Raw genomic sequence first — 23,760 nt, forward strand, 5'->3', positions numbered from 1 at the left:
GTGAGCTAGTTCATATATTCTCTAATAACATGGTTGAAATAATCTGAGTCCTTGTACCGAGCGATAAGGTTTTGGGGACGGAAGTGGAGGTCGGAGGGGTAGGAAGATATGGTGGAGTGAGGGAGGAGGAGAATGGTAATGCTAGTGGGGTGACCGATCAACGGGTCAGGTAAACAGTCAAAGGTCTAGGTAAGTATTTAATGGTCCAACTCAACTTTATGTAACTCTTAATGACTGTTAACGGTGAGTAATTATTTTATTATAAATTATAATTTTTATGATTAATTTGTAATTTTTAAAAATTTAATGAGAAAAATAAAAACTTACTTAAACATCACTCTTAGGAATTCATTTAATGTTGTTATGTAATTTATTTGTTTCAAACGGTCAAATCAGACTTTTCAAACGGATATACCCGTCAAAGATAACACGAGGATCGAATTCGTGAATTTCAAAACGTACAGGTACTAAATTTGAATAAATTCGAGTAGAGATATTATTTCCACAAGTTTAACATAGTACAGGAGCAAAAGGCATATTTTAACCAAGATTTTATCACTCAATTGCAATGATTCGCCCTACTGATTGACAGTAAAACCCTTGTTTCCCGGAAATACAAATAAAACAACACTTTTCCACTCTTCCCATTACCCAAACACTATTGGTTGATTCCCTCCATTCTCCTGTTTATGTAGTATATTCTTTTGCTGTGAAGTCCCTTCCCAATGGCGGCCGTGGTTACTTCCGGTGATGTTCAAGAGATCGTATCCAAGCTCTCCTCGGATAAAGCCAAAGCCCGCGAAGTAAAACCCTTTTACTATATGCTTTCTTCTCAGTATAATCGGACTTGAAATTTGTTTTTATTTCCTTTCTTATTTTTTTTCTCATTCGCTCCGGTTTTGATGACCGATGAAAGTATTGTTGATTTTCGAAGTTCCTATTTTCGTGCATCGAAAATAAAGAGAAGAAGAAGAAGAAATAATTAGGATTTTAAGGTTTTCTTGGTTTAACGACTCATGGCATTACCTTAAGGATTTTTTTTTAAAATACTTTCTCACAATATATCGGGAACTAAAAGCTATTTTCATCATATTTCGTAAGGGACCATCAAACCAATTCTGCGTTCTTGTATTTTTGATTTGATACTTGAAAAAATAGAAACATTTGGATCGTTTTGAAAATGTGCGCATATTGTAGTATATGTGCTTACTCTGTTACTAACTGAATTTATTTTCGGTTTTTTTAAATTTTGTTGGCATTTTCAGGAAGGAGTAAAGTTGTTGAGTATGTGGCTAGAGGGAGAAAGATCAATCGGATTTTGTAAAGTTATTGGACAGAATACTGCAAAGCTTAAACCAAATGAGATTCCACCGTGTAAGATACATGTCTGCTTGTATTTTTGGCATGTTTTCTTTAGGTGTTTTATGAAAACATAGTTCGAATGTAATTGACATTGGTTATATTGTTATTTGCAGCTGAAACGTGGCCATTTCTTGTTAAGTTGCTTACACAGTGTGTATCATTGGAGATATCAGCAAGCAAGCGACGAGCACCTAAGTTAATATTTGCAAAAACTCTTAGAATTGCCATTCAACGAGCTGAAGATACTAAGCTTCCAGGTTAGCATCTGATTGATTTGCTCCTTATGATTTATACAGGATAAAAATATTTAGTTGCGTCTGTGTTATCAACAGCTGGGTAGTCTTGGATTCCTTTATCTTAACTCAAGGGTTGTGGTTTTCAGTCAAGTAAAATCCTTCATGTTAATGCCAGCCAATTGGTGATTTCAACCGAAAATAGAAAATTGTAAAACTACCTTGCAAATATCTGGTGGCTACTGCAAACAAAGTCGAAAGTTAGTCCTAACCTAAGACTTAATTTATTAAAGGCCATGCTACATCTTACTTTTAAAAGTCCATATTGATAGACCAGCTAAAAGGTTTGTGCTGGTTCCCTGCATTTTGTGCTTTCACCTATGCTTGGAGCATAAATTGATATATCACACCATTTTACTTTCAGGAAATATGTTTCCGTTGTTGTCTGTGGTTAAGACACTTTTTAGTCACATACTGGATGTGATAAACAATGTTCCAAGTTTTCAGTCTGAATATGGGAGTATATTACGACATCTTTTGCTGGTCAAAGACTACCGATTTCATATGAGGAAGAAAATTTATTCTGGTGAGTTTATTATTGTTTATATTAGAAGCACATATATTTTCCTGTTTTTATATTGACAATCCTTGTTTGGAACTGTTTAGTCTTCTCAAGTTTATTTTAAGATATTTTGGCCAGGTCTTATGGTTTTCTACATGGAAAAGGTGGTGACAACATTGACAGAGAAAAATAGCATCCTCCTAACCCTTCATTCTCTTCTAGAAAATCCTCCTGGAGATTTCACGGATAACCTTAGGGAAGATATCGTGAAGGGGTTTGTTAAGATATTTTCAAATATAAGGTATATGGTTGTTGAAATCGGCATGCTTTCATTTTTATTTTGCCTTCATCTGCTGATTTTAATCATTGTCTATAGAGATTGCTGAAAGTGATCTGATTACTGTTTTCCTTTGCTGCACATGTTCAGGGATGAAGAAAAGTTTCTTACAAGTTAATTGAGTGTATTAATACGTACTTGTTAAAGGATGGTCCAAATTTAAGTTGTCAGTCCTTAGAGATCCATAACGCTATACAACCAGTTGTTTCTCGTTGTTGGCTGACAACACGTGATAAGGGTCTTAAGGTTAACACTTATTCCAAATCCTAACTAAACTTGAATTTATGGGTTGTATCTTATGTATTTTTTTATTTTGTAGGATGCACTTGTTCTTTATGCTAGGTTACAGCTGAATTTAGTTAGAGGTGTAACTGATGGGAGTTTATTGGTTGACCAGCTCTTTGATGTCATATGTAAGGAACTAGATCTAAGCAATTCATCAATTCCTGGTACTTCTTGGTGAGTGTTTTAATCTTTATCCTATTCCTATTCTGGCCCCACCTCCCTTTTGTTTTACTGCCTGTTTCTTGTTATTTGATGTATGGTCATAAATTTAGGAGAGATGGAACCAAGGATGATAAGCTTGGAACCTTGAGTAGTTCTCAGCAAATTCTTGTGGAACTTGCTGCACTTGTACTGTATAAGGTATTCTGTTCTCATGCCTATATCTAATAGCTATATTTTTACTAGAACTGATGCTATGCTATACTCTCAAAAGTATTTATGTTTAGGTATTTCTTTTTCGATTTGAACTTACATAATTTCAATTTGCTGCATATTTGTGTTGAATCTTGAATTATATTTTTGAGTTTGGGTGGTGTTGATATAAATTCAACTAATTATTCGTTGAAATTGCCAGTTTTAGTGCTTGAATTCTTTAAATTTTAACGGCTTAGTCATTCTTAATGAAACATGACAGGAATGCACACATACAAGCGGAGCAACATCAAATGAAAAAGGTTTAAAAGAGAGAGTACAGCTGCCCGTCTAAAGGAGGCACTTGTGGAAGGAAATGGTTATGGTATGTTTAACCTGGAAAAAGTACTTTATACTACATATTCTGGACTGATTTGCTTTTTGATTACTTTTCCTTTGTTAATTTCCATGTTTGATTTCCTATTATAAAATAATTTTTAAAATATCACATGTTATTCCAGTGAAGCCTTTCTGAGCTTGTTTGACTATTCTTGTTTCATTCTATGCCATTTCCTTTTAGCAGGGCTATAATTATTTTTTTGATAGGAAAAGGGCCTCGTTAAAACCCCCTTCTTAACCGTCAAGCTACATAGGTATCTCAACGGACATTGGAAGGAGGAAAAGAGTGCCCAAATTTTATTACTAAAACAGAAAATACATCCAGGGTAAAAACCACCTTAAATACAAACCTTCCCCACAAAACAAACCCATCCAGGGCTATAAATGAACAAAGCTTGAATGAATGAACCTTTGTTCATTTCAGCTTGATTATTTTTAAGCTTATTTGTGTCCATTTATTTAAATTAGGTGTCCATTTTCATTTGTTTGAATTAAATGATCATGTTCACGAACAATTAAAAATTTGTTCATGAATTATAAATAAACAAATTTAAACAAACAAACAAAAAAATGAATGAATTTCTTATTTTTAGATATAATATATTCAAACATAAATACTAGTAATTATATATTATAAATAAAACAAAAACACAAAAAATAATAACACTAGCATTACAATAAATGAACAATAAACAAGTTTTGAATGAGCTTTAAATGATTTATCAAATGTGCTTTGAACTATTCATAAATGAGCTTGTTGTGAACATAAATGAACTGAACATGCTTTGTGTTTGGTTTGTTTAATGAACGAGTCTCAATATCTTGTTTATGCTTGTTAATTTAGCTTGATAAACAAGCATAAATGAATAGAAACACAATATTCAGGAACTATTTATTGAACACTGTTCATTTACAATTCTACCTTTTAGTCCCTTTTCATACATTATTTTGGTTTCTAATTTTATGTTAAAAAGGGTTATGTTGTTGCAAATCTGGCAACCTATTTCTAATTCTTTGGTTCTTTTACTTTTTAGACTTCAAATTGTTCTTGTTGCATATACCTCAAGTGACACCTTGATACTACTTTATCGTTGTACTTATAAAACTGTCTGGCATTGTTGTAAAATTATTCTTGATATGGCTAGTGTTTTTGCTCAATCTCTATGAATTGCTAACTTATGCTTATATTTCTCAATAATGCTGTAAGTTCCTCTTATTCTGTTTTCTGCGTAATCATTTAGTTGAGTTGAGCTGCATGGTGTTACTGTAGGAATGTGGCATTTTGTTATCTCATTCGTAATTACTACACTCGCATCAATAAGGATCTTTTTATCGACTGGTTTGAAGGCATTTGTGCAAGCTTTGAAAGGTACAATCAGGCATTTTATAAACATTGTCTTAATTGATTGGGTCTAGCTGTCTTGAATTCCTTTCTTTTTGGGAACATTTGATACATAAAAAGTTGTTCCTTCATATGGTTTCTTTATCATTATTACTAGCAATGACACATTGAAAGCTGCGAGGAACATTCTTTTTTGATAGAAGCTATGGGAATTTTACTTGTATTATTTTCGGTACAAGCGCAATACAAGCATGCATGCATGCTTAACCAAGTGCATGCATTTAGATATTCTTATTCTTGTGCATAAGGATGTATAGGATTGATAATTTCTGAAACTTGACTACACAACATTGTACTCCCATCGTCCCATAATTTGTGTCTCATATTGACTATGCACATGGTTTTAGGAGATATATTTGACCAAGGGAAATGAACAAATTATCCCTAAAAAGTGATTGATAGATTTTATAGATTTATTTTGATAGGTGCAAAAGAGTGGGACATACAAGGGTGAAAAAGGAAATATAAATGTTTTTGTTTGTTGACTTTTCAAATAGGACATTTTGAACGGGACAATTTTAAAAATATAAAGAGACACATTTAGTGGGATGGAGGGAGTATTAGTTATTGGACTTGCTTGCCTCAAGTTATTTCATCAAAGACATTGCATGTTCCCCCCGGAAGGTTACTCCCCATCTATTGGATCTTGAAGGTCTAGGTTCAAATCCTAGTATGAATTGGAATTTATGGGTCAGTAGAGGCTACCATCTATTGTACCACTCAAAATTCTTATGTAATTTTTTTTGGGGGGGATGTTCACATTGGGATACCCTAAAGCCTTCCATGTTGAGATTTATGCATGCCCAGTTATGAATTTTATGGTTGGTACATCTTCAGGAAATAATTTTCTTTTCTTTTTCTTGTATTATCTTAATTTTTGTGAAACATAACCTTGGCCTTATCATTGTTAATTCTTTTTGTTGGATCAACATGTTTATGTTACAGAATCTTGAATGATGCAATTGTCGGACATGCTTATGATGGTTTACTTTGGACTTTGCGGTACACCCTTCTGACAATAAAATTTAGAATTCTTGGAGCTTTTATTTTTTTGATTCTGTATATTATTGTCTTCACGATTATTAGATTCAACGATTGATTTATCAACATCAATTGTATTTAGCATGGAGTTTAGGTTCTACCTTTGAGCTTATATTTGTTACTTGCATTTAAAGGAGTCTGCAGGAAATCTCATCCATGATGCTGCCTTTGAAAGCTCAAGAGGAGATTTCATTTGGTTCATCTCGTAACTCAAAGGAGGTATATTTTTCATAGTACTCTTGCTTTTGGATTGTTTTCTGTAATTTAATATCCACAAGTTTCAGATATTGATTTACAAAAGGATACTCATAATTTCAGGCTGGCTTATTTATTTGTACTAAATTGGATTTTGGTGTCTACTCCTTGCTCCATGGCTTGATTGTGTTGATTGGTGTTATCTCACATTTTTAAAGTCTAGAAATTGATGTTACTTTATATCTAGGTCTGGTTTTTAAACCTGGTGCCAATTGACTTTGGTTTTTCTTGGATGCTAAACAGTTGTTACCTTGATTTTGTTTTGTTTGCTTCCCTTTTTTTGTTCTCCGTTCATTGGAATTGCTTGTCCCTTTTTAGTATTAGGTCTCCGGGGAATGTTATTTTGTGTTGTTCCATGTTGTTTACAATTAATATTGTTATGGTTTTAAATCTAAGTTTGACTCTACCTTTAGTTATTTCTCAATTAGAATTTGTTTCTTGAATCTAAGATTTTTGTAATGCTAAACTAGCGGTTTCTAACAAATGTGTGCTGTTTTTCATCTGCCGTGAGTTATATAAGTGAGTTTTTCATGCTGCAGTTTGAATTATAAAAGAGCTGGTGAATATTGGAGTTAAATGTTTTATGCTATCATTGTTGATGTTTACTATAAAAAGAAAAAAACACCAAAATGATTGAAGAGATATAGCTGAATATTTTCTTACTTTCTATTTGGGAGCTACTATTGGACAATGCATATTTTGTAGTTAGGCCATATTATTGAAAAATTCCATTTATGTTTGACATTCATGTTCTTAAAGTATTAGTAGTACGATATTAAGAAAGTTTTAGACGAGGCTTGATTTCAAATAATGCTCCGCCCGTTGCTAGTGCTTTGGCCTCACTAGTTAAGCACTCCATTTCCTCTTCCCATTCATAAACAAAAAAGAGTGCCAAAATTGTATTAATCGATGTAACTGGAACCATTAAGTTTATGCTGAGGAATAAGAAAGAATAGTTCTCAGTAGTTTTGTGAATGATCGCGGTAGATGCTTCTAGAGGCGGAAAAGCTTCAAAAGGAACCTTTCAAGACAACCAATCATAGCATTTTATTTTGCCATTTTAGACTTGGTAATTAGAGTGTATCATGTTAAATTTTAAGATGGGCATCCAACCAAAAATCAAATGACTAAAGGTGGAGATGTCTTTGTTGTATATGTCTCAAGATGTGCCCATGTTAGTTGACTTGGGATCAAATCGCCAAATTAATATTCCCCATGGTGTGCAGGGACAATGTACCTATCACATGTCATGAACGTCACATTTAGGCACAATGATTCTTACATGTGGTATGGACATTGTATGATAGGCATAAGATATCTTTCTTGGAGGAAACAATGATGTGGTATTGCCTACTCTGATACCATGTGAAAATTAAGATAAATTGATGCTTTGTTTTTATTGATGTGATGGTACATAAATTTACCTAGAGAGGCCATGTGGTCTAGAGTCTAAATTTGAATCAATCTCTTAATTATGGGGATTGATAATACCCATTGCAATAAGAAACAAATAAAATGGACATCTTATCTGATTACATACAAGTGCACTAAATAAAGAAACAAATACTCACTGCTGCTTTAATACATGGCTAAAATATTTACCGATCTTCAAACAATATTTGACTTATTTTTTAATTTTACCTTTTGCTTGATAGTTATTGTTGGGTGAGTTCTCACTTTTGGTTGGTTTGACTTGGTATTTAACAAACACTGCAGTTTCATTGTGGTTGGCAGCTAATATGGAATCATCTTATGCATGGATTGCCAACATTTAGCAACGTAATTCCAGTTGTAAGTTCTCTTACACCTTTCCCTCTTGCACTTTTTTGTAAGTAGTTTTAATGTTTTGTTCTCAATATGCACTGAAATTTGTTTGGAAAAAGAGCTTCTCAATGCATTATTGTTATGCGTCACATAATGATAATAGTAATTATCATATGAAGATATTAGTTTATTATTTTATTAGGAGAAACATTAGGAGATTTTATTTATGAGATTTTATATCATTAGGAGTCTTTTCTATTATGTTTATTTATAAGTATTTTATTTCAAGTAAACTATGTAACCTCTATTTAAAGAGGCTAATTGGGAATATAATTTAAGTCGGTATTTTATCATTCGATGAGTCCTATAGATCTTAATCATATTTAGTTTTTTTTATAGAAGTAGGAGGCCTCGTTAAAAACCTCCCTCTTAGTTGGCTCTTGAAAAGTGTCAACTTGCGGAAGGAGGAAAAAAGTACGTCAGTTTATTGATAATTCAATAAATACATAATATTACACCATTACACTTTAAACAACCATAAATAACAAACCCAATTAGTACATCTAGAAAACCCAAAACATTCATCCAATCCCCTCCATAGCTAATTTATCTGCCTCCCAATTACAACTCCTAGGAATCAGTCTAACACTAATCTCCCTAGCAGAAACTAAGGCCCCAATTTCCCCAACCAAAGAACTGAAAAATGAAGGAGCAGAAAACGACAACAAAATCCAATCAACTCCAGATTTGCAATCACTCTCTATGATTAGTCTTCCCTTCAATGCCTAGGAAGATGAAAGAAAAAAATCAATGCCTTTTTTAATGGCTTTCAACTCGGCCAAAGGAGGAGCCGAACCAACACCGTTAGATAAAGTGGCTAAAGTAGTGCTATTAGAGTCTTTCAAAATTTCTCCTATTCAGTTTCATAACAATTGCCAGTAATCATTTAATGAAATGTTTGACTTCTAAAAAGAGAGAGAGAGAGAGAAATACGTAGAGAGGGAGAGTCTCAAAGGAAAGTCAGTTTCCGATGAGAACTGGACGGTGTTTATCGACAATCTTAGTAGGAGGGTGTCCCGACGTACATTAAGGGATATTTTCATAGTCCATGGTTCTATTGAGAGAGTTTTCATTCCCAAAGTCACTAGGAATCCAAAATACAAATTTTCAACTTTTGCCTTTGTTCAGTTTAAGAGTGAGGATGGTTTGAAGAGGGCAGTCGAGGTCTTAAATGGTGTTCTGATAGACGGGAGAAAGATTTCAGTTGGTCCTGCAAGATACAAGGGAGCTTCTTCCTGGTTTGAGGGAAAGAATATTGCTTCAAAAAAGGTCCTCAGTCAGAACATTGCTGGAACATCCAATTTCAATCAGGCGAAAGTTTTAAACAATTGTTTTAGGGATATTAGGTCTTACAAAGATGCTTTGTTGTCAAACAAAAGTGCAATGGGGAAAAAGGCGAATTCATAAGGGGAAAGTGAAGAAAAATACTCTGGAAATGCATATTCATTCCGAAAGCTCAAATTGGGTTAAAAGGTCATTAACGGGGATTATTAAACATTCATTTCAGATTGAGTCAGTTAAGAAGGAAAGCAGTGGATTGGATCTTGATACCTATTTCTGCCCCAACGTTCTGTAGCTCTTTGGTTGAGGAAATTGGGGCCTATGTATCTGCTAGGGGTTTTATTATTAATTGGATTCCAAGGAGTTGTAATTGGGAAGCAGACAAGTTAGCAAAAGAGGGGATTGGTTGAGGTGTTGTGTTCTGTTGTTGTAGTGTTATGTATTTTATCTAGGGAAGTTTATTATGTAAGTTGTATCTTATGTAATTATGGGTTATTAATAAAATGAGGTACTATTTTCCTCCTTCCGCTAGTTGCCTCTTTCACAAGAGCCAACTAAGAGGGAGGTTTTTAATGAGGCCTCCTATTCCTATCAAAAAAAAAAGAAGGCGTTAATTAAAGATGGTTTTGAAGTCCAAATTACCAGATGGGGACATGTGTGGAATTCTTGTGTTGTCTTTAATTCATCGGAAGAGATGAGGGATTCTTGGTTGAAGAGGAAAGAAGAACTAGAGTTATGGTTTGATTGATTAGCACCTTTGTTGAATGATGAGGGTGTCCCAATGACCTTCTGTTTGGTGGAACTAGTGGGGGTTCCTCTGTTATACTGGAATGATCAGTTCTTTGAACAAATAGCAGGGAGATGGGGGATAGTTGTTGACATTCATGATGCCACTAGAAAAAAGAAGACCTCACAACGACGAAAATTTTATTAAGGGTGGAAAGTTCTTTTGATGTTCCGGAGGTGATCTCTCTTGGTTTATATGGAAGATCATTTAAAGTGTGCATCAAGGTGGGATCGACATGCCAGTCTTCAAGTTCTTTTTTTGGCAGCTCTTCGGTGGAAGGTTACGGTGGGGGACAGTTTGGAGAGAAGTTCACTGTAGAGGAAGAATTCAAATTGATGTCAGAAAGTGGGAAAGATACAGATGGTTCAGCAGAAGACTTTCGGCAAAAAGTTGACAACTGGTTTGACAATAGAGGTTTTTCTGATTCTGGGGGAGTTGGTGGGGAAAACCAGCCCCCAAGACTTTCTATAGATAGGAATGGCATTAATGGTGGACTGTCAGAAAGTCAGAGCATTGGGAGTATAAAAGTTGGTGATTATGCCGGCTTAGGAATCAGAAATTCAAAATTTTCTGGTTATGGATCACAGGCCCAATCAGATAATGAGGGACATTTTGGGCTTGTTGTCTTAAAAATAATTCCAGCTGGTCCAACAATTAATATAGACAAGTTTGGCAGAATGATTCACAAGCACAAAACTGTTAATTCTGGAAATTCTAATGAAGAGGGAAACAAGTCAGTTTCAGAGAAATGTCTTCAGGCTGGGTTAGGAAAAATTGGACAGCAGTTAATGTTGTTAGATCCAAGTAATAATATGGCAGAAAGCTTTTCAAGGGGGAGATCGCGGTACAGAAATAAAAAACCGTTGTCTTCAAAAAGTGTTTCGTTAGAGAGAAGGAAAACAAGCAGCTATAAGAGGGTTTATACAAGGTCTATAGACAGGAAATTCTGGCATGGGAGTGTTTTGAATGTTATGCCTAAAAGAGAGGAGGAATTGACCAGTAAGGAGGGGAGTTTTCAGCCCTCACAAGATGCTCAACAGATAGTGGAAGTGGAGGTTGCACGAGAGTTGTCAAAAGGTTATAGTACTATATTCATTTCGGGCTTTGACATCAGAAGAGCTAAAAGACACTTGTTAAGGGAAGCTTTGGAACATGTGTCCATCTCAACAATTTCTTCTTCAGATTTTTTCGAATATAATAGAGGAAGCCCTAACAACTTGGGAAATCAACAAGTTATTGGGGGTGTCCTTTAAGCAAAGGAAGGAGGCTTTTCTGGATAAGATTATCAGCTTGGAGAAAGCTTTGTGTAACACCCCCCAACTCGTATCCCAACCCGGATACTAGTCAGAGATATTACATTGACTTTTAAAACACAACTCATTACAAATATTAGTAAAATACTTGAACTTATATTACGAAAAATACAATAATATACATATAGTAATATAAGTTTACCAAAATATTCAGAGCATACACAACTTAACTCTTTAATTACATGCCAACATCCCTTTTCATAACAAAATGACCTACTGATTAAGTTGCTTCTGATCTGATAGTTGCAGGAGTAATGTTGTCCAGTTGCTTAACCTCGATCGTCTATTTCATCGGATCCTACGTGTGAAACACTCACACGCTAAGTCATCGACTTAGTGAGACAATATAATAATAATATCAATAAATATAAAGTAATTGCCAAAATGAGATGAGTTGCAGTAATAAGATGTATGTAAACAATGCAATAACCAAAACCATGTTTCTTACACATATACTTATCAAATTCACATTCATAAGTTCGCCTTAGTAAGTTCATTAGCCCATGATACCATACAGAGAACCTAAGGTATGTGAGTATTGTGAGGTTGTGCACTATGTTGTCACCACAGCTCGTATAATCGCACCTAAGTGCCACTTAGAATTGCACCGGAGTGCCGCGTAGAATTGCACCGTAGTGCCATATAATAATGTCCATAAGGACCACATATCATTCCTTAAGAATCATATACATATACCAAAGATCAAGTATGTGTCTCACCAGACCTCACACATGTTCCAAAGAATACATATATGTCCCGAAAGACCACATATCATTCCTTAAGAATCATATACATATACCAAGGATCAAGTAGGTGTCTCACCAGACCTCACACATGTTCCAAAGAATACATATATGTCTCGAAGGACCACATAGACCCTCTACCCTTGGCATGCCAACTATACCTATAGTTCTCATTTACATAACATGGGCTTTCACAATTTATCTAATTTGTATCACGTAGACATATTATTTTCATACCTTTATCACATAACTCATATAACTTTTCTTGCATATTCATGTCCCATAATGCATATGGTATGGATTCATGTCATATATCATAATATGAAATACTATCATGTATCAAAATATTGAATCTAGACTTATCACAAGTCTAGAACTGAATAAAATACATATTCATGCTATGCATATGTACTCACCTAGATTTCTTTGTCTTTCCCTCGATTGATCCTACTTGTTGATGGTTCCGGAACTCGATTAGGCTCAATATTTACATAAGCAAAATTTTCAAGATGATTATCAGATGCCTAAGTCTTGAAATTAACCTCTAATAGCCTACCAAATTAAGGAATTGATAGTTAAGTCTCTCTTTCTTTTTTTTTTTTCATTATGGGGAATCGGTTCCCCCCTGGGTGTATCGATTCCCCTCTAGCATTCTGGAAATTCATATTCGTTTGAGGGGGGGTATCGATTCCCCTTGAATGGGTATCGATTCCCCTAGCCCAGAAATCCTATTTTGAGCTCGAAATTCACTTCATTTCAGCTTAAACCTTCATATTTTACTTCCTTTAATATTCCTAACTTCCATACACATATTTAAACCCATTTCTATTCCATAATCACTTCTTTAAACCCAAAATTCCATCATTTACATGGCATTCAAGAATCACACTAAATTTTCAAGGTGTTCTAATTCCAATTCTAACACTTCATATCCCTTAATTAACTTGATGACAAGTCAAATCTCACTTTCAATTCTTATTATGAACTCTAATCTAAGATTTCACTTTTCTACTTTCTTTCTTTAATTCTTCATATACTTCTCATCTTGAGGTTTTAAAACAATTTAAACTTCCTTTAAGCTTAACTATTGCCTAATGGTCATGAATCAACCATAAATTCATCAAGAAATTCACTAACAAAAGAATCTTACCTTAGCTTGGGTCTCACGTATGAAGAAGAAGAAAGAAGAAGATGACTCTGGAAGCTTGTTTTTAATTTCCTATACATCCACGTGGTTAATATAATACTAACCCCAATAATTATATTGCTATAAAAAGACCATTTTATCCTTCTAATCTTCTTTCTTTATAATTCAATCCTACACAAAATAACTCAAATAAGTCATTGAACTCTTCCATCATTCTACTTAAATCACCAAATGCTGAAACTTTACAAATTAATCACTAACCCGGCATTGAGGATGTTACACTTTGAATATGGTCAATCAAGGTGGTCTTGATGGGGGTTTAGATTGTTGACTATTTAATGATGAAGATTAATTTTATCATTGCCTCATGGAATGTTAGAGGTTTGAGGAGAAAAGAAAAGCAGAGGGCTGTTCAGAGGTTAATTGATAAAAATCACCCACAGTTTCTTTGGCTACAATAAACGAAAATGGAGAAGATTCCTAGATCTTTTCTTAGAAGAAAGGGGTTAAGTAATTTTAAAGGGTTTCTTGAATCTCCATCGGTTTGCTCATCAGGGGGTTTAATGAGTTGTTGGGATGATAAAATTTTCGAATTGAAAAATCAGTTTATTTATAGAAGATTCATTGTTTTATCCGAAAAATTTCGTGTCAATAATTTCAGTTGCATTTTCATAAATGTTTATGGGCCTTCAATAGAGGAGGAGAAAGATATTTTTTTGAAGAGTTGAGCATGTTTATAGGTGGTCAGAGGGCTCCTATTTGTGTAGGGGGACTTTAATGTATACCTACATGAAGAAGAGAAGATCGGAAGAACTCAGAACAGGAATTCAATGAGGATATTCAATCTTTTTATGCTGCAAACAGGCTTAATTGATCTACCCTTAAATGGAGGAAGGTTTACTTGGTGCAATAATCAAGATACCCCTACTTATGTTAGATTGGATCGATTTTTGGTTGATGGTCAATTTCTTGCTGCATTTCCTGATATGGTGCAAACCTTACTGCCTAGATCTCTTTCAGACCATAATGCTCTATTGTTGGAAAATGGAGGTGTCAATTGGGGTAAAAAACCTTTTAAACTTTTTTAATTATCTCATGGAAGAAGTTGGGTTTGAGGATTTGGTCAGATCTTCAATTCAAGAAAGGAAGAATCATCAGAGGAAGGCTAGAATTTATAGTATTCTGAGAAATACAAAAACTGCTATCAAGAATTGGGCGGGCAGGTGGGATCATTTTCCAGGGGCTCGTATTTCAGACTTAGAATCGAGGATCCACAAACTAGAATTAGATATCCAACAGGTGCAGGATGGTATTAATAGTGAAATAGCAGCAGAGTTAATTTCAGCAAAAACAGAATTGTGGAGACTATAAAATAGAGGAGCAAATCTGGTTCCAAAATTCCAAGTCAAAATGGATAGAAGATGAAGATAGAAATACAAGATTTTTCCATAATTGTGCTTCTATTAGGAAGAGGAGGAACGCTTTGAATGCTTTGAATATCGGGGGTAATGTTATTCAAGAATCGTCTGTCATTAAGACCACTATTAGAGACCACTTCTTTAAGATTTTCAATGAGCATTCGACTTTAGAGGTGGAAGAGATAAGGTTGAATTTTCCTAGAATTTCATTTGAGCATAATCTATGTTTAGAGAAGGAATTCACAGAGGAGGAAGTCTGGGAAACTATAAATTCTTGTGATAGTAATAAAGCGCCGAGAACGGATGGTTTAAATATGGGATTCTTCAAAAGGTTTTGGCATGTCCTCAAGGTTGATATTATGAAATTTTTTCATGATTTTTATTTGGGGAAAGATTGGGAACATGGGGTTAATCATACCTTTATCACTCTCATTCCAAAGGTCTTTAACATTGGCGGTCTAGATGACTTTAGGCCAATTAGCCTAGTTGGTGGGTTGATCATTTCTAAGTGTTTGTCGAGGAGATTAAGGGGTTGCATTTCAGACATCATTAGTCCAACTCAGTTTGCCTTCATACCCGGTAGACATATTCTGGACTGTTCTTTAATTGCTAATGAAGGAGTTGATTATTGGAGAAAAAAATGGACTCAAGGGCTGTGTATTCAAGGTTGATTTCAAGAAAGCTTACGATTCTGTTGAGTGGTCTATTTTATTTAAAATAATGGAGAAAATGGGCTTTGGTTCCAGATGGAGGGGTTGGATTAAGCAGTGTGTAACTACAGCTTCTGTTTCGGTTCTTGTAAATGGAGTTCCTTCTAAGGAATTCTCAATGACTAAAGGTCTTCGACAGGGTTGTTCTCTGTCTCCTTTGTTGTTTAACTTAGTAGGGGAGCTACTTAATTTACTGATTCGAAGGGCTGTGTCATAGGGTTTATTTTCTGGAATGGTGATTGGTAGGGAACAGGGGTATGTAAATGTGTCCCATTTACAGTTTGCTGATGATTTGATTATATTTTCTGGTGCTTCGAAAATGCAAATTCAGAATGTCAAAAGGGTGCTTCGAGTTTTTCAAGTGGTTTTTGGTCTACAGTTGAATTTGAAGAAGAGTAAATTGTTTGGAGTTAATGTTAATGAGGTGGAACTGCTGGAATGGGCTACTACTATTGGATGTTCAATTGGAAGATTTCCTTCTGAATATCTAGGGCTTCCCCTTGGTGCTACTAGAAATTCTGCAGCTATTTGGGAACCTGTCATTAATAATTTTTTTAACAAGCTAACCGGGTGGAAGGCAACATCTCTTTCTTTAGCAGGGAGACTAGTGTTGATTAAGGAGGTTCTTTGTTCGCTTCCTACATATTATCTTTCTATATTTAAAATTCCAGTTTCGGTTCTTAAAATCCTTAACTCTATTATGTCCAATTTCCTATGGGGAAGGGGAAATGGCATTAGAAAAATTCACTGGGTTAGCTAGTCTAATGTTAGCAAGTCGAAGAGTGAAGGGGGCTTAGGAGTTCTTAATCTTAACTTGATGAATAGAGCGCTTTTGGGGAAATGGACTTGGAGGTTTGCAAATGATAGGGATTCAGTTTGGAGGGAAGTTGTTTGTGCCAAATATAGACTGGATTCTTCAGTTTTAATTCTTGACAGTAAGATTCCACCTAAGGTATCCTGGATTTGGAGATCACTGCTAAATAATCATTTTAAAGAAGACTTTTTGGCTCAAAATTTAGAAGCATGTGTAGTTTTCATGTTGGTGATGGTAAAACTATTCGGTTTTGGCAAGATATTTGGGCTTTGGATCATCCACTTTATGTCACTTTCCCAAGACTATTTTCTATTTCCATAAATAAGTTTGGGAAATTATCTGAATTTGGGGAGTATATCTCTTTCGTTTGGAATTGGGATGTCAAGTTTAGAAGAAATCTTCATGACTGGGAACTTGAACACTAGTCTAACTTGTTGGCTATCATTACAAATTTTTCACTCTCATCAGAATTTTTTGATCGTTTGATTTGGAAAGGTACTGGGGATGGGGTTTTTACTGTTCTTTAATCTATTAATCTATGTTCATCAGAGACTTTGGGATCGGAGGTCTTTTTCTGGAAGAAGATTATTTGGAAAGGTATACTGCCTCTAAGAGTAGTGTGTTTTCTTTGGCAGATCGCTCATGGGAAGCTGGCTGTTAGGACTGAACTTGTCAAAAGAGGTGTTCAAGGAATTGAAGATGTGTTGTGTCCCCTATGCAAGATGTCGGATGAGTCTCCCTCTCATTTGTTTTTCTCTTGTCCGGTGGTGTGGTCTCTTTGGAATAAGTTTTTAAATTTTTGGAGGATTTTTCTGTTTTACCAGCGGATGCTAAAAGCTTCTTTCTAGCTTGGGATGGTTTGAAGTCCAACTCTCCGATTTGGCCTTCTATTCCAGGGGTCGTTCTTTGGACCACTTGGAAAATGAGGAATTTTGTGGTGTTTGAAGGGGGAAAGTTTGATAAGGTAGAATACTTCTTTTTAGCAAGGTTTAGGCTTGTTTCTTGGTTCTTAGCATAGTATAAAGAAGTGTCTATTCCTAAGGACTCACTCATTTTCGATCCTTCTCTTGGGGACTTAGTTTCTCTCCGCTTTAATCAGATTACTCCTAGTTTACTTTGGTCTCCTCCTCCTATGGGTTTTGTTAAATTAAATGTTGATGCTGCCACTACAAGGGATTGGAAGAAAAGCGGGTTAGGAGGAGTTTTAAAAGATTCCTCAGGTTCTACTATAGGCTATTTCAAAGAACCTGCTGGTCCGGGACCTCTGACGTTAATGGAGTTAAAGGTTCTTCTTATGGGGTTGTCTTTCTTTGCAAATTTTTGACAGTGTATCAAGGACCGTTTGATTATAGAGAGTGATAGTAAGGTGGATGTAGATTGGATTAAGGGGGTTGAATTATGTCCTGTTGTGTATGCCTTCTTGATTAAAGATATTTTTCATAGGCTTAATGCCTTTGGAGGTGTTGTTAAATAGGTTAATAGGACAACCAATTTAGAGGCTGATGCCTTAGTTAAAGAAGGCATAGGCGGAGTTAGTAAAGTTGTTGATGGCTGTTTAGGGTTGGTTCTTGATTTTCTGTGTTTTGTAAGGGGATTACTATTGTTGTTTTCGTTGTAATTTATTATGATGTATAATATATAGGCACTCTTTTCCCCCTTTCGCTGATTAAGGAGCTTCCCTACAAGATCCATGAATCAAGAAGGGGGTTAACGAGGCCTAGCATTCTTATCAAAAAAAAATTTCTCCGATTCCACCCTGCTACCCATCACTTCTTACCGCCCCATCCACATTAAATTTAAACTCTATTATGGCTAGATTCCTTTGGGGAGGGTCGTCTGAGAGGAAAAAGTTACATTGGGTTAGGTGGTCAACTGAATGTTCGCCAAAGGACTGTGGGGGGTTGGGAATCTCTAATCTTCAGTTAGTGGATAGAGCCCTTTTAGGCAAATTGGTGTGGAAATTCTCTTCTGAAAAGGATTCCTGGTGGAAAAAAATGATATGTTGTAAATATAATTTGGATTGTAATGACATTATATTGAAGAAGTGCCTATCTATGCTTCTTGGTTGTGGAAGAATGTTGTTCAAAGCTGGATGAAAGAGGATGCTTTGGGTGAGTCTGCTTGAAATTTGCTGTTTCTGAAAGTTGGGATGGGAAGTCTATTTTATTTTGGCATGATGTGTGTATTGGACGGATGTCGTTAAAGAATAGGTTCCCTAGAATGTTTGTTTTATCTGTTAATAAAGGGGGGGGAATTTTAGACTTTGGTTCGTTCTGCTCTTCATCTTGGGTTTGGGATATCAAATTGAGGAGAAATCTGGTGGATTGAATTGATGAATTTATTGGAGACTGTGTGTATTGATTAGAGAAGAGATAATTGTTTGTTGTGGAAAGGGTGTGGTGATGGTGTTTTCTCGGTGAGGTCTTGTCTTAAGGGCAGGTACAAGGTGTTGGGGACTGGTTAGAACTGGGTTACTATGGTGTGGAGTGGTCTAGTCCCTCCTAGGGCGGAATCCTTCCTTTGGCAAGTTGTGTTTCAAAAGTTGGCGGTCAAGTGAGTTGTTGAATAGGAAGGTTCCTGGTATTGTGGACAATCAATGTCCTTTATGCGGGTTGTTTCCAGAGTCGGTTTCGCATTTGTTTTTCACTTGTTCTGTGTCTTGGGAGCTGTGGTGCAGGTTTTTGCGATTTTGGAATGTTCAATCCCCTATTCATTTTGTTCCTACCTTATTTCTTCAGGCTTGGTGGGGGCTGGCTTCGAAGTCTGAAATCTGGAAATTTATTCTTGGAGCAGTGTTGTGGTCTATATGGAAATACAAGTATCAGTTAGTTTTTGAGGGGGGTCTAAGGATTAGCTTAATCTCTTCTTCCTTGCAAGATACAGACTGGTGGCCTGGTTTTATGCTAAACATAAAAATTTCTCTTAGTCTTTGATTGTTTAATTGGGGACCCATATGTTACGGATCAGTGTGGCAGACAGAGGAGTATGGTGTTATCTCGATCTGTATGGGTTCCGCCTTCAGCGGGATTCTTCAAATTGAGCGTGGATGGTGCTGTCACTAGTGATTGGTTAAAAGGGGGTATTGGCGGTATTCTCAAAGACTCGGGGGGTTTTCTGTTGGAGTCTTTCTCCGAGGCAGTTGGTTAGGGTCCTCCTACAACTGTTGAAATGTTAGCAATTATAAGCGGTTTGAAGCTTTTTATTGATTCTATTTGGGGTAGCAAAGGGAGACTAATTTTAGAATGTGATTGCCTAGCTGTGGTTAATTGGATAAATAACCAAGGTAGGTGTCCTAATTCTTTGAGTCTTATGTTGAATGGGATTTACTGTTAATTAGGGATTGGGATGTGGTGGTTAGGCATATTTCCAGAGGGACTAATTGGGAGGCTGATAAATTGGCGAAAGAGGGATTTGGATGAGTGGGGTTGTGTGTAGGCAAGAGGAGGTAGTTTTGGGGGGTATTGTATTGTTATGAAAGTGGTAGCAGTAGGATGATTGTTGTTACCTATATTGTAATATCTTTGATTTTCAATAAAATTTTGAGACACTCTTTTCCTCCTTCCTATGTCCTATGAAATAGTGATATTTCATAGGTTATGAAGGGGTTTTTTCAATGAGGTCTCCCATTTCTATAAAAAAAAAACCTGTATATGAAATTCTATAAAAGTTCTAAACTCTACAATGTAATTATTAGCTACATGATGTGTCTTCATAATACCATAATCTAAATTATCCTTCTAATTTGAAACTGTCACCATTTATTTAGTGATTGGTTTATTCGGCCTTTAGAACTAGTTGGAGAACTTGTTTTACACTGAAATAGCTATGTGTACTTTTTGGGGTTTTCACTACGTTCTGGTCTTGTTTAGTTTCCTAGGTGTTTTGAAGTAGAATTATGTTGAATTTATATATCCGCCATTTCCAATTGCTTTTTTTAAGCTAAAAGGCCATCAAATCCTTTAATTTCAAAATTAAATTGCGTGTTGGAAGGCTGAGAATGTGTTTGGGTATACTTATTTATTTCCCCCCTCAAAGCTCTGTAAGGTTTATGTACCAAGTTGGTATCTTTATCAAACATTTTTATTTGTGATTTACTTGCTTTTTAAGCTTCTGCTTGGATATTAATTTGTGTATTCATGCAGGTGGATGCTGCACTGGCGCTCCTTGGAAGCATTATTTCAAATGTGAGTGTTATTCTACCGACCAATGACCTACTAGTTAGTAATAGGCTGTTGTATTTTTATTTAATTATAATGTCCCAAATTACTCTTGGATTCGCTCCTTATTTAAATGTTCTTATTTGGTTTCCACATGATTTTGACTTTAGGATTTGTCAATCACATATGTTGTGCCTCATGATGCATGGGATCTTCGATTATTTAAAGAGACTCCTTCATTGTAAGTTCCCTTACTTTTAACCTGATGAAAATATTTTTCATTAAGAGGCTTTAATGAAAAGGTAAATAAGTTCTAGCTCAATGTGTTTTAAAAAAGCTTTCTTAACTGATTTTCTTTGCTAAATATTACGTGTGAAATCAAGGAAGGAGAGGAACACTATTTGCGTCGATTACTTAACTATTACTAGGATCGGTTTATTAGTATTTTATTGGGAAAAATATTAGATCTTATATATGAATATTTTGTCATTAGAAGTCTTTCCTTAGTTGGCTATTACTAATGGAAGGGGCATTTCTCCATGTTTATCCTGACTTTGAGCTTGAGGACAAGTTCTGTCCCTGGGAAAGGGATAATATTACGTGTGGAGTCGAGGAAGGAGAGGAACATTAATTGTGTCTGTTATTTTTACGTGTGAAGTCGAGGAAGGAGAGGAACATTAATTGTGTCATTTATTTAATTATTTTTTTTGATAGGAATAATAGGCCTCATTAAAAACCTCCCTCTTAGTTAGTTCTTGGAAAGAGTAACTATCGGAAGGAGGAAAAGAGTGCCTTAGTTTATTGAATAGAGAAACTATTACAATAAATTATACCAATACAATTAGGGCATCAGAATAAAACTATAATCTTAAAACACCCTATAAAAATACCCTTACAATCAACCAATCCCATCCTTAGCTAATTTATCTGCTTCCCAATTACATCCCCTAGGAATCCATCGAATAATAATCGCCCTCTCATGAACTAAGGACACAATATCCTCAACAAGTGAACTGAAGAAACTAGGAACAGAATTAGGCAGCAGAATCCAGTCTACAGCAGATTTACAGTCACTTTCTAGGATCATATTTATGAGTATCTTATGTCATTAGAAGTCTTTCCGTAGTTGGAGATTTGATTTATTAAGTCTTATTTGAACTATATAACCTCTATTTGAGAGGCCAATTTGGAGGAAATAAAATCAAGTATTTTTTCAAGATTTAAGATTCTCTCTAATAAGTCTGGGGTCTGGAATTCCCTTTGATAAGTTCTACTGTTAATCTGAAACATACAATTGTTACAATTTGGTACGATTGTAACACTAAAGTTCTTCCATAACATATAGTATTATTTAAAGAAGATATACCGGAGGGGGGGTACAAGTTAAATAAAATTTACATGGTTGGCACGTAAACTTCATTTTTTTGGCTATAAAGGTAATTTCGAATGGGAGGAATTTAATATTGAATTTCAACTGGAAAATGGATATAGTTAACATGTATGCTTATTTGTCTATATATAGTTTCAATTGCAACTTTTTTCTACTGCTCTGGTTGTAAATAACTGCCTGCAATTGATATCTTTTCAGGTGTACTCTGTACTTCATTGCATGTTATTTTTCTCGGAAGGGATCTCAGGTTAGTCCTCAAACTGGTTCCTATTGAATCTGGAATCGGTGCCTCTCAATTGCTTTCACTGTCTCTATGTAATGATAGGCGGATTTATGTGTTATTTTCAATTGTAAGCATGGAGTTTTCTGTTTTTCCTTAAAATTCTAGATATGATATTTTATCTAAATCTCTCTTTTGAAAAGAAACAAGTATACAAGGCCTCCCATATTTTTCTCAAAAAAAGAAGAAGAAAAGAAACAAGTACAAGAATCTTGTCAATTTGGTTGAATAAAATATAATTAATCACCTTTTTATTTCAAGTTCAAGCCGGCATCAGTTTTTTTTTTGTGTGCACACGATAGGAATGGGTGTTGGTTAATGAAGGGAAATTTGAATAAATCCTTGACAAGTTATTAAGTCTAAAAATTTATTGTATTATTTTCAATTGTAAGCATGGAGTTTTCTGTTTTTCCTTAAAATTCTAGATATAATAATTTATCTAAATCTCTCTTTTGAAAAGAAACACACAAGTATAAGAATCTTGTCAATTTGGTTGAATAAACTAGAATTAATCATCTTTTTATTTCAAATTCAAGCTGGCATCAGTTTTTTTTTGTGTGCACACGATAGGAATGGGTGTTGGGATATTAATGAAGGGAAATTTGAATAAATCCTTGACAAGTCTAATAATTTTATTGTATTATTTTGGCTATTTGATTTTTTCAGGGCGACATTAGGGACATTTTACATCTACGGAAGTATCTTCTAAGAGCAACTTTGGGCTCTCTTAGCTGGAATGTATGTTTGCTCTTGATTCCTATACCACTGCTGTCCTTTATTTGGCATGATATTTGATGCTAGTCGTTGCTCCTTTGAGTTAGCATAGAAGGTAGAACTTTTTTTTTTGATAGGAATAGGAGGTCTCATTAAAAACCCCCTTCTTAGTGGACCTTACCCGTCTAGCGGAAGGAGGAAAAGAGTACCTCAATTTATTAATGACAGCCAAGTTACATAAGACTTAAAAACACTTTTACATACAACATAAGACCTCACACACTCCTCTAGCTTCTAGGCTCAGAAACAAATACCAACTGAAACAGACAAAAAAATCACCCGATCCTCTCTTTTGCTAGCTTGTCAGCCTCACAATTATGAGGAATTGCTGTTCCATTCCTTATTCTGTGTTGAACGGTAATGCAAGTTCAGTCAAAAGGAATAGCATTATGAGATCTCCCGGTGGCAAGGAATAGGAAAGACTGTTAGGACAAATTTACCCTTGCATATTTTATGTATTTTTTGTTATATTATTTTTCTCTCTCTCTTTCTACTGTTTATTTTCCAGATTTTCCTTCATTTCTCAAGCAATTGCACCAATGTTCTTCTACATATAGATGAAAATATTGAAGCATGACTGATGCAATGAAAGATTTTAAGCTAAGTGTAAATATTAGCAGAAAAGAAAAATGAAACCTGGAAATATCAATCTCAACCTCCGGTAAAAGACCCTCAAAATTTAGTTTAAAATTATGCTATTCTGGTAAATATAACGTCTGTAAATACATAACTTACATAAATATCTTTTTTTTTTGATAGAAATTACAGGCCTCATTAAAAACCCCCTTCTTGATTAAAGGAATTCTTGGGAAAATTCCTTAATCATTGGAGGGAGGAAAGGAGTGCCTTAGGATTTTATTGATCAGTGACTCATTACATACAATACAACCAAGAT

General features: G+C 35.1%; 1 protein-coding gene across 1 annotated transcript in view; it reads left to right on the forward strand.

The window, feature by feature from the left end:
* The first annotated feature begins 613 nt into the window (after positions 1-613).
* Positions 614-23,760, forward strand: part of LOC120204566 (serine/threonine-protein kinase ATM-like) — a 91,788-nt gene continuing 68,641 nt past the window's right edge. Inside the window, 19 exon segments of the mRNA XM_039204626.1 lie at positions 614-803; positions 1,266-1,374; positions 1,476-1,619; positions 2,020-2,181; positions 2,296-2,465; positions 2,585-2,740; positions 2,814-2,953; positions 3,052-3,139; positions 3,414-3,444; positions 3,447-3,503; positions 3,506-3,515; positions 4,800-4,898; positions 5,877-5,933; positions 6,107-6,191; positions 7,944-8,018; positions 20,407-20,448; positions 20,592-20,662; positions 22,010-22,058; positions 22,758-22,829. Of these exon segments, the coding sequence (XP_039060557.1) occupies positions 726-803; positions 1,266-1,374; positions 1,476-1,619; positions 2,020-2,181; positions 2,296-2,465; positions 2,585-2,740; positions 2,814-2,953; positions 3,052-3,139; positions 3,414-3,444; positions 3,447-3,503; positions 3,506-3,515; positions 4,800-4,898; positions 5,877-5,933; positions 6,107-6,191; positions 7,944-8,018; positions 20,407-20,448; positions 20,592-20,662; positions 22,010-22,058; positions 22,758-22,829 (1,695 nt within the window). The 5' untranslated portion in view covers positions 614-725.

Source organism: Hibiscus syriacus, unplaced genomic scaffold, assembly GCF_006381635.1.
Source record: "Hibiscus syriacus cultivar Baekdansim isolate YM2019G1 unplaced genomic scaffold, ASM638163v2 tig00011079_pilon, whole genome shotgun sequence".
In the NCBI taxonomy this organism is placed as follows: domain Eukaryota; kingdom Viridiplantae; phylum Streptophyta; class Magnoliopsida; order Malvales; family Malvaceae; genus Hibiscus; species Hibiscus syriacus.